The 12,293-nt window shown below is 33.8% G+C and overlaps 2 protein-coding genes across 2 annotated transcripts in view; one reads left to right on the forward strand and one right to left on the reverse strand.

Annotated features, from left to right (window-relative positions):
* LOC149562522 (uncharacterized) overlaps positions 1 to 12,293 on the forward strand; it is a 48,101-nt gene that overhangs the window by 32,381 nt on the left and 3,427 nt on the right. Inside the window, exons 4-6 of the mRNA XM_089826000.1 lie at positions 8,626 to 9,029; positions 9,257 to 9,356; positions 9,604 to 9,663. Coding sequence (XP_089682126.1) covers positions 8,626 to 9,029; positions 9,257 to 9,356; positions 9,604 to 9,663 — 564 coding nt within the window. The remainder of the gene's footprint in view (positions 1 to 8,625; positions 9,030 to 9,256; positions 9,357 to 9,603; positions 9,664 to 12,293) is intronic.
* Positions 1 to 12,293, reverse strand: part of LOC149562523 (uncharacterized) — a 45,504-nt gene that overhangs the window by 28,791 nt on the left and 4,420 nt on the right. The window lies entirely within an intron of this gene.

The raw sequence follows: 12,293 nt of genomic DNA on the forward strand, positions 1-12,293 counted from the left end.
CCCAAAATGAGCTTTTGTCCATTCCAAAAAATACTTGTAATTGGAATTGCTATACTTGCATTCATTTTCGCTTTCTCAAATTTGATTAAATTTTCAAATCTGCTTTGACCTGGGGTGAGCGCGGGAACTTTGTTTTCAATATTTTCAAATATTTCAGCGATTTTCCAATGGCGCCGATTGCATTTTCAGAAATATTTTCAAACGGCGCCGATTGCAAGTTAACCCTATTCCAATTTAAGCTTGCATAACCAAACAAGGGATAAACAAAATTGGATTGCATTTTTCCATTCCTATTCTTCATTTTCCATTCTCATTCAAATTTTCTATTCTAATTCTCAATTCCTACGCTTGCAACCAAACGGGCCCATAACGACTTCATCTAATACTACTAAATCAAAATCAAATGACGATTATCATTAAATACCACTATATAAAAATTAGGGCATCACATACCATGGTATTAATTAGGGCATTGATTACCATTGGATCATTTAGACTTTTGATACCATTGTATCACTTAGGACTTCCGATACCATTGATTCAATCTAGGGCTTCCGATATCACTGATTCAATTAGGGCTTTCGATACCACTGTATCATTTAGGGTTCCAGTTACCACTAAATTCAATTACGGCTTCAGATACCACTGTATCATTTAGGATTCCAGTTACCATTGAATCAATTAGGGCTTTAGATACCATTGTATCATTCCGTTCCTTCTAGTTTCTTAATTGTGGCAATAGCTCAAGATTAAAAAATATGCTCATATTCGATATTCATATAAAAGAAAAACAATCTATAAATCTATCTCTTGCATCTAGGTGTAAAATATCTGTAACGATGAAATAACCCAATTAATCTTACCTTCTCATATATAAAAGTGATAATACCTATTTTTGTTAAACAATTGAATGCATAGCTAATCTTTGTCTGACACACGTCCGACATCTTAGGAAGAGGTGAAACATTGTCAGGGGCTTAACCACCCAACCTCGGACCAATCTTATCCTCACACAATCTCTAACAAGAAAGGCCCTCTCTACCCGGAATAGACAATGGTCATCTTGCCATCCACTTGGCATCCTAATATTTAACACACCATACAACTTGGCAGTAGGAGATTACAACAACAGGATCAAGCATGAGCTATTAATAATTCATTATTCAAATCCGGTTTCTCGATTTTGGTTTGTAAGTTAAATCTACACATCTTCACCATTCTTTGGCCTCATTGCTGGGTGAATTCCTCGGTGTCAATATATTCTAATTTCATGCTTGGTAATATGTTAAAGCATTGCAATCATATGGATTCATTCCAATAATCATGATTATCTCAGTTTCGATGGGCTGTATAATTAGTGTGATCTCAGGATCATTTTATTAATTGAAAATCATATACACTTCAGATATCAGCAGATAGCATAAAGGATTATCTCTATTAATTCAGTCTTAACTGACCGAGGAGAACAAGTTGAATCAGATTGAGATAGAAGAGATCAAATAATGGATAGGAAAATACATGTGCATGGATATTGATTTATACTACTCCATTGAAATCTCTGTCCTCCAAATCCATAATTTAAGTATTCTCAAAGTAAATCGATTTAAATCAAGAACAAGATATGGGTCTGTATCTAGTACTGATAAAAGGATGGAAATTATGTATCTGACTACACCTTCTATACGGTTCTCAGTTCATAACATTCAACAAGTAATTGCAATGGTAAAGTTTCCTACATAGTACTGCTGACATACAAAATAAGAAAATATGAAGACCGACTGAATCCTGACAACAAGAAAACATGTGACGTAAATCCTGGCTTGGGTTCCTCTATTTGTTGGCCGGAATTCTTGACCTTTCTCTGTATATTGCTCTGCTCGGAACTCCTAATGTGATTGGTCTTAGAAGAAGATCGGAAATTGAATTGGTTTTTTTTTTGGAGTTGGGAAAAGGTTATATGCTGAAATGCTATTCTTTGGGCTCGATGCTAGGACATAGCAGATTGGAAAGAATAGAGAAGGAATGCAAAAAGAAAGAAGGTGTCTCCAAATCGAATCATGGAGTACTTTTAATGGTCAACCGTGACCTTTTGGCTACCATCGGTTTTCAAGAAACCCATTCGAATACTTCATAAATTTGAATTATAAAGAAAGAAAATAAAGAGGAAAAAAGAAAAAGGAGTTGAAGAGTTTTAAATTTTTATTTTATTATTATTATACACTCTTATATACGTTCACATGTATATATTGGTGAAATGACATCATTAGATTATTAAATTACAATTTATTGGTGTCACTTCATTTTTATATATATATGTGTTTGTATTTAAGGGTTTATAATAATGATAAGATAAAATTTAATAAACAATCTTTAAAGGTATGCATTATATTTTAATTTAAATTATTTTATGTTTTTATTATAGTGTTTCCTTAATAGCTCATGCGGGTCCCAACCCATTTGCTTAGTGATGGTGATGCGCCTGCCTAATTCTTTTTTGACAATGCTTCCACCCCTTCGACATGCTTCCTACAAGGAAATTCTCCATAGTTAAATTATATTATCATAATAAATAATGTAATTATAAATAATCACAACGGTTAACCATCTTCTTAATTCCATGATCAACTAACATGTTATCTTCACTTGAAATCATAATGACTAACTATCTTACCCTTTTGCCAGATTATAACAAATTAAATTGCCAATTGACTTCATGTGAACCTCAACGGCTATATTTCAAATTAGGTCAAAAATTGGGATGTAACACAACACCAAAACAATGTTGAAGGTAGAATCCCTCACAAGGGTCTAGGGGTGAGAGATATAAGAGATGGGTCTAGATCTTGGTGTAGAGAGAAAAGATTGAGATAGAGAGAGGTGGAGAGGGAGAATAGAGGAAAAGTGAAAGGGAGAGAGAGGTCTAGGGTTTACAGGAGATAAAGAGAATGAGATAGACAAAGTGAGAATGTTTATAGGAGCTTGTTTATTAATAAAATTTGGCAAATTCTGAAAATTTATAAAACTTCTAGAATCTAGAATCTGCATTATAACTACCAGAGATCTGAAACCACTCTTAAACATCCTACCAATAAATACATGTATAAGGGAAAAATACATCTTCAAATGTGACGTAAATGTTATATTTCATGTATATACTTTGATGAAGAGAATGAGACTAACTTGAAGACAAGGATGCTATTACTATAAAATTTTCCCCATTGATTTCTTAAGTACCAAGTTTTACTGGGGACTATGGGAGATTCCTAGGTGTCCTCGACACGACGAGATGATTCATACGAGTCTTTGAGATTTCCCCTCATTTTGGAGGTGTACCAGCCATAGATGCAATAATCACCAATTAATATGTGATTTTAAAACTTATTGTGATAAGTTTTACCTATTGAGTAAACACCTCATTTACTCATTGAACTTATTGTTGTAAGTTAAAAAAAGAAATGGTGATTTTTTGCAAACTAATTTGTTTATTTATCAGTCGCAACAGCATATTACGTTTTGATGTCAAAATAAAAGCTCATTTGCATTTTCTGAATTGAATTTTGTTGTCCAAGCCAAAAAAAACTTCCCTAGGTGTTGCAAGGATTTAGGTTGATTTGAGCAGATTTCCAATGGAGTTCAAATATGCCAATTTCAGGAGAAAAATGCTTGTAAAATGAAGAATCCAAAGGTCACACAAGAGGGAAAATGTGCTTGGCAGTGGGGGCACTGCCCCTTGAGCCCGGCCCCGAAATTGCTTCCTTTGAAAAATGGTTTGTTTTGATTAGCAAACTATAAACTCAAGTGCAATTGCTTGCTTTCAAAAATATTAAGATTTTGGAGAATACAGAAACCTTAACTTATTTGCTCTTTTCTAAGGATTTTGTCAAAATGAAAACCATGGGTAGATCTTCGAATGATGGTATGTCAAAACCCCTAGTGCAAGGACTTGGTGAGACCAGTAAAAGGCACACAACCATCGTCACGAAATCTGTAATGAATAATGCTCAGAAAACTATTGATCAATACTCCTTTGGATTGTTGAAAACTACCTTGAAAATCTAGGCTTTCATTCTTAAGTATGCCACTCAATGATTGGAATGAAACACTAATTAGTTGGTTCCATCTTATAATAAGGATAATAAGCTCAAGAGTGTAAAATGTCACCAAAAAATCGGCATCATACCTCATAATTCTTGGCAACTTGAAAAAGCATGTAACATGGTTTGGAAAATACATAAACCTTAGTCATTTCAAAGACAACACGATATTCTTTTCTGTTCTAAACGACTGATAAGTGTTTCGAAGTAGCTATGAGTAGATTTAGGAATGGCTTCTAGTGTAGGGTTTCCTTTTCATTAATGATTTTGTAAGCAGCTTCAATATTATTCGCAGTTTTGAAATTAAGAGTAGTCATTTTGAATGCAACCTATAACTCAATGAATTCCTCCTATTTGGAAAGGCACATGTTTGAACTTTGTTTTGATCATTTAAAGCTTCTTCGGCATTTAGGTAGTCTTTGTAATGCTCACACAAGATATGTACCATGCTAAACCTATCTACCAAATATAATAAGTAGCAAGCATTTCATAGGAATTTAAAAAAAAATAAAATCCAAAATTAACAGAAAGAAACTACTTTCCTTTTCACATGAACATGATAGCTGTCAAATTTGTTTAACTAACTGTAAGGAAAAGATTCTACAATATGTTCACTTAACTCCCATCACATGAAAATGAATTAGCTAGCAAATCAATTAGTGTTTAATCCGAAAGAAAGCACTTAATAACTGAATTAACTAACAGTGCATGAATCAAAGAACCTGAAAAGATGGAAGTATCTGTTCTTTTCCCTTTTTCTGCAATTGCTCCTGATTGTAATAAGATTTAACTACTAAATGATTTAGTATATATGTAAATATGCAGATCTTCCTTAATTTGTTAGCTGATGCTTGAGAAGGATTCAGACTATGAATTTGTTTTACTGAAGAAATCATTTGTACAGTCTTATAGAATATCTCTATTGGTTATTTGTATTCAGGTAAACACAATTCTTAGACTATTTCAGAGCTCTTTCTATTAACAGAAGAATCATAAGAATTGATCCAGAAGGTAAATTTACATGACATTTCTATTTAGTAAATGAAATCATTCTCTGATTTATATCCTTATCAAGATTCAAACAGCCCAGAAACATTATCAAAACAATATGCATGCTGTGAAGGTTATCAATGCCATATTGCATAAGAAGATCAGAGTGATGTGGATTCTTAATTGTATACCACAATAATGATAACAGCAATTAGGATTGCTGCTGAAGGCATTAATCTACTTCTTGGAGATGTAAACTCATGATTTCATAGTTTGCAAACTTGGACTCGGGAAGTACTCGGCAAGCCCAAGCCCAAAAATTTGAACTTGGCAAAATTGCAGCCAATACTCACAAAACTCGGCAACTTTGAATATATTTAAAAATAAAATCTCTTAAGGGAACATTTTCTTCTTGTTAAATTCAATTAGGAAATGTATTAAATTAAAAAATCTACATCTTGAAAGGAAAAATGCATGGTTTCATAGAAAAATCGACATATAAAAACACAATTTCAACTAATGATTTACCTGCATCAACATTTTACCCATTGTTTTTTGTGTTTATAAAATTGTGAGATTTAAACTTACGGAAATTTGCCCAGCAAAAAAATAGAGAGTACTTGGCAACTCGGAGGGTACTCGGCAACCCAGAGGGTACTCAGGGAGTTTGCAAACTATGATTATTCTAACATGCCGAGTATTTATTCAACCCAAGTGAACGATAATGATAATTAAATGCACTGAGAATATGTTCTTTCGCAATGAACAATATTGATAATTTGTATGCACAGAGAATATGTTCATTAGAACAATAATAATAATTGCATTCACAGAGAATGTTCATTTGATATGAATGATAAAGATAATTTGAATACACTGAGAATATGTTCAATCAACATGAACAATACAGATATTTCATCAATTTAAAGTAATGATAAGAATCTATGATGCAAGATGGACTTTCCTGATTCGCATGATGAAAATGAAGAACACTTGGTAATCTGAGATAATGCTCAATCTAATGAGCTGGATCTCTTCCATGATTTGAAACAATCATGATTCCAGGAGATTAAAAACGACTACCAGCAGCTTGATACTATAATCTCTAATGATTCGCCAAGAATTTCTTATTGGGTTGGTTTATCAATGCATGAATTTGATGACCTTCTAATAAAAGACGGCACATTGGTTATTGTCTGCAAAATGCAAGTAACAGCCAAGAAAATGAAGATCAAATCCAAGACATTACACTTCCCCACAGAGGAAGAGTTTCCGTCATGACAAGAAGAGTAACTCCTTGTCACTTGGATGGCAAAAAGGAGTTAACTTCGCCACCCTTGGAGGAATAATAAACTTGCTGCCATAATACTATAATATGATGATAAAAATTTCCCTCCAAATATCAACAAGGTAACCAAGTGTTATATATACAATTTTAACATGTGCATGCTCATGCCACTTAGTGCCAACCCATGAATTCAGACATCCAAACTCATCACAGAAACATACCTATAGCCAATTACTACTCCACGACTATATGTATGTACATACATATGTAAGCCTTATCATTTGTCTATATGCACACAATGCACACATTATATGTATGTATGACTATTCGCACATGCTTTTATACTTGTACATAATGTTGTTCCATTAAATTGATAGAGTGAGAACTCAAAGAACATTCTAATTAACAAGAATTATTTATTCTTTAATCAGGTCTAGGATAATGAGACAACCAAAACTACCATGACCAAAGGAAACTAAGACTAACAACCCTAACTCAGTGGCCTAATGACTAAGATACTTAGTTATGGGTTCTTGCTTGGATGGCAATTCTTACCTTCCACCATGCTTCTACACTCTCCCTCCCTTTGTGTAGGTGGTCTTCTCATGCATCCATTGATGTAAGAAGAAATTTGCCTTACATACATTTATTCATTAATAACATTTCAGCTATCATAACCATCTATATAATCATTAAGTTGTTAGGTTACAACATTAGACATCCATGAATATTAATTTCTACAAAAGCATTAATTAATTAATCCTTGTAATTAAACGAAATAACTTAATAATCGTAATAATTAAATAACTTCGTACTTCCTATGAAACAATTATTATGATTATTTGAAAAGTCTTCAAGGAAGGGATGTAACAAGATAGCTTGATGATCAAAACATTTTCCTATCATGAAGGCTACTAAGAGATATTTAAGATTTTAGTAACTTTCACGGGAACCCCCTACATTGCATGCCGCCAACATAACTTATGAGGGTTATACAATTTGGGTACTAGCTTGGTAGGATCAAAGTCTTGAGATCTAAGTGGAGATAAAGGTGCTAAGCTCTTCAAAATATAAGGGTAGAAAGTGTTTTCTGGATAATGATTGAAGTGGAAGGGTTTTCCCTTTGAGGGTAATGTATTTTGAGGGCCTTGCACATTGATGACATTGGTTGTAAATTGAGGGCCTAAGTGGGAGTATATGGTGTTGGAAACACTATTTCCAATAGCATCTCAATTCTTGCTCCTTTATTTGATCTTGCAACATTTGTTTGTTGATGTTAAAAGCATAGTAATGAACATCTTTCTTGGGAATTAACCAGAAAACCAAAAGATATATATATATTTCAATTAGTTGGGAACTAATTCAGCTAAAGCGAAAATCAGAATATTTTTCCAAAAAAATCAGAAAATAAATAAATAAATCTAGAAACCATAAAATCTATTGACCAAAAAACCCCAAAAATGATGATTTAAATGTGAGTTCTCAAGTGTGATTTATTTGCAATTTTCTTGGTCAAAGATTGTTTGACCAATCTTATTCATAAATTGCACTTTTTGATGAAAATTGACATTTGTGCTGTGTCACAATTTAACTTCCACATTCTATTGTAATAATGATTCAAAGGTCTTCTTAATATGATCTTCTAGCCTGAATTTTTAAGAAGCTTCTTTTAGAATTTTGCATGAGAGGACTATTGTTCTTACAAAAAGGGAATTTTCTATGTTACTAGGCCCTGTAGATGCCATATGTAGATGACTATTGTTTAAGTTGCTTGAGGCCCTTGAATTCTGAATGTTAGACAAATGGCTTATACTTCTTGGCCTCCTTGACCAGAAACAAGTACTCTATGAATGCCACATGTTCTTACGTTTTTATTTGTCATGAGTAATTTATGACTATTGTTAATTTATCTTGATATTAAGGATGGTGGATGGTCAGGGTCAAAGGTTGTGGCAGATTGGAAAAAAGAGGAGATTGAATTTCAAATATAAGGTTTCTTACATTTTATTAGTCTGCATTGACCTACATGCATACTGATTCACGTCATTGTTCTGCATTCTGATGGGACTATCTGTATCTTCTGTTATGCATTATTGTACCAACTCCAAGAGTACATACTATATAATGCTTTCTACATGTATTTAGCCTGCATTGAACTATATGAATGGCGATTTGTATCAATGTTCTGCATTATGATGGGACTTTTTATATCTTCTGTTATGCTTTATTGCACTAAGACTATGTTTTGGGCAGGAGGAAGGCAAAGGCTTATCACTTATTTATCAGAATAGCAGGGTGCCTCTTACATTGAAAGACTACTTTTACAAATCACCAAATCGGTTGTCAGAGGAACTAGTCCGATGCATGTCAGCCATTTATTGTAAGCTGTCTAATCCACCATTGAAACATTCTGGAGTAGTTGTCTCTCCACCATCATCTGCATCCTCTACCAGTATATGCTCCCCTCATGATGTGGTCAGTGATGGATGGAGTCCAAGATGGAAGATAGAGTCCTCTGATACTCTTCTCAAGGATCCTTACAAAGTAAAAGGTGATGTGGAGGATGCCGGCCCTTACACAACCATGGTGGAGATTCCATGGATATGTGTAGATAAAGATAGGCTATCATGTGCGACTATTATGCTTCGCAATTTCAGGTAGTTCTTGGAGTAAAAATTCTCTTTGTAACACAAAGTCCACCAATGATCTCATTGATTAAAAAATTCTTCAAATGTACAATCTAGCTTGAATTTTATCTAGGTGTGTCCGTGTGTGTCAGAAAATTTAAACAAATGGATAAGAGCAGATAAATTATATAATGTTACTACTCTACTCCAAATGCATAATAATCATTTTTCTTTTTTTGGTGGGTGAGGTGATTTAGATCAATGGTGGAGCATTTAGAAAAGGTGGATCCAACCTCTATGCAACAAAATGCAAGACTGGCCTTCTGGATTAATGTCTACAATGCTTTAATTATGCATGTAAGATTAGCCTTTGACCTTGAAACTATAAGTGTATTCATTTAGTTAACTCCATAGTTGACTGTAACCAGAAATTGCCCAAAGTAAAATTATTAGTTGCAAGCAAAGAAGCTTCTTTTATGACAAATTTTGATGTGACCTTATCGTCTTGCAAACACACAATTTTACCACGAAGGTAATAGCTTTCCGTTGTGCTGGTAAAAATAATATTGTAGACTGGACTAACTAATTTTTGTTGCTATTGCAGGCATATTTAGCTTATGGAATTCCAGACAACAACTTGCGTAGGATGTCTTTGTTTCAAAGGGTAAAATCAGTGGAACTCTTAGCTTATTCTAGACATGATCCCTACACATATGTTTCAAATAGTTATATTTATAATTGTGAAAACAACTTAACCAAACATGAGGTAGAATGAACTTCATACAGACAAATGGATTAGATGCTGAGATTATCATTACAAACTGAAAGGATGTTAGTATCAGTGGTAGTTTCATCAATAAATATTGTATCAGTAATTAGGATAGATATTCATTCCCAATTTATCAACACGAACCTTAAAATACAAGATTTGGGTTGTGACAGGATTGGATTTTTGCCCCTTAAGAACCATTTAAAGAATAAAGACAAAACTGAAAGTTCTGATGCATTCAGTACTGAACCTTGCCTAAAATCAAATTTGGGGGAAAGAATCGACACAGGATATTACCTTTGCGAAATTCAATGTGGGGGAGTAAGGTTTTGCCTCTTCATACTCACTATCATCAACTGAGAATTCCTAGCGAATCACTCAAATTATGCCTTCAAGATTCACTACCATAATTAGCTGATTATATTTTATCCCACTCTAGATGATCAATCAATGGCCTCAAGGGACATATTAATACAAGAAAATGAGCAATTGAACTAAACAAAATCCTACAAAGAAAGTTTTTTACCAAAAAAGAAAAAAGATGAAATGCTTTGGCTTCTTTACTGGGAGATTGAAGTACATTTGTCTTATATTGGGCTGTTCCACACCTTCTGAATCTGTTTGCATCTTGCTCGCTGCACGAGGAAAGTTTAGCAATTAACACATCCATAGAAGAAATGTGGGAGTTCATGAATGTGTACAATTCACCTCTGACTTCTTTACCTGTTTTATCCCCAATCATCCTATTACACTTTTGGGTTGCCCAACCCTCAATATTGACATAGGTGGGAAAATTCTGAGAACGCTTCACTAGTCGTACAATTTCTTATTAAGTTTTATTATTTCAACTCAGCTGAATAGGAACATTCTTTCATGATTCAATCACACCTCAATTGGAAGGCCTTTGGTCCCCACTAGATTATGGGAGGTAAAAATTTAGTTTTACTCGCTTCATCTTTGGAATACCACTTCGGCTTTTTAAATCCAGCTTACTGGACCTCTTATTGAACATTTTGTGCAGTCTGTTTATAGAAGGTAACCATTAACCATCTTCATATTCTAGCACATAAGGCTAAAATAGATGCAAGTTCTCACTACTTAAAACCAAATATATCTTCATTTTAGGAGTCAAGTCCAGTAAAATCTGAAATCATAAAGAATGAAATTTGATAAGAACTGAATCCATTATCAACACATCTATACAAGAAAGTGAACCTAACTGTTCAGCAATCCTCATCTGCAGACCTTTCCCATCAGACTGATGCTTGGAATACAATTTCACTCCTTAGTCACCTAATTGTTATTTAATAAAAATAAATCAGCCTGGAAGAATGAATCGTTGAGTAATTGTAAAGATACCAATCTAAATTCTAGACTAGGTCAATCTTAGGATTATGGAATTATATAGATACTAGTGGCATTTAGTTACAAGAATATCTAAAACAATAATGCCATCTTTACTTTAAAAATAAGCTCCTAAATGACGTTTAACAACAGATGTGTTGGAAATCTAATAGGGAAAGTCATATACTAAGGTGGGATGGGGGGTGAATCAGGATCTATAAAACTTCAACACCTCAAACATGAACTACATTTGATATCTCCATCATAAACCCTCATTAAACCTTAACCTTATATCAATGCAATCATGTTCTTCAACATAACATCAAATCTAATATCTAATTGCATGAATAAAACTCATAAACACATAACACACATGACACAAAGATTTGTAACAAAGAAACCCTGCAAGGTGAAGGTAAAACTTTGGTGGGGATGACACCCACAAAATCTTCACTACTGTAGCAATAAAGTTCATTTGTTAGGGCTACAAATTTGACCAATTATGATGATCTACCTTGTGAGGGGCCTATTCTGTTAAGAGCATACAAGACTATTGAGTCCTCCCTTGATTCAAGAATTTAAAGATCACAGCTAAGTGAGTACTCTGTTAGGAGATTTACAAAAGGTATGTTAGGACCACACTATTAAGAGATTTACACCCTAAAACATTTATTAAAATGTATCAGTACTTGATCCTTTAGTTTGCACTTGAATGCTGATAATATATCTTCTCTATCCAATTCAATGATCACCTTTCTGGTCTGATAACTGACTAACTCTGCAATTCATTGCTCAGTCGCCTCTGCCTTTAACATTCTGATTCACCTTAAAACTTTGCATCAAACTCCTCTTGATCACGCACTCTAATTAGATCTAAAAACCCTCCTTATGTAGTTTTTTGGTGAAGCTTCTAGATCATGATCAACGATCTAGATTCATCCCTTTTGCCGCTTGAACCTTCTAATTTTCTGATTGGCTAAACACATTACATAGGGATCAATGATTCGTAATTACAGGCGTGATTACCTCCTTAACCAACTCCTCTATCATAAAATCATCATTACAACTTGACAAAAACGGTTTACCTCAAAGTTTGTGCTATACCAAACAATTATGCAAAATTGTGTTACTCAGCTTCAATAGCTTCCTGATGCCCGACCATAACTATTCTTCCTTGCTGA

Source organism: Cupressus sempervirens, chromosome 4, assembly GCF_028749045.1.
Source record: "Cupressus sempervirens isolate cs-2001-9-10 chromosome 4, ASM2874904v1, whole genome shotgun sequence".
NCBI lineage: Eukaryota > Viridiplantae > Streptophyta > Pinopsida > Cupressales > Cupressaceae > Cupressus > Cupressus sempervirens.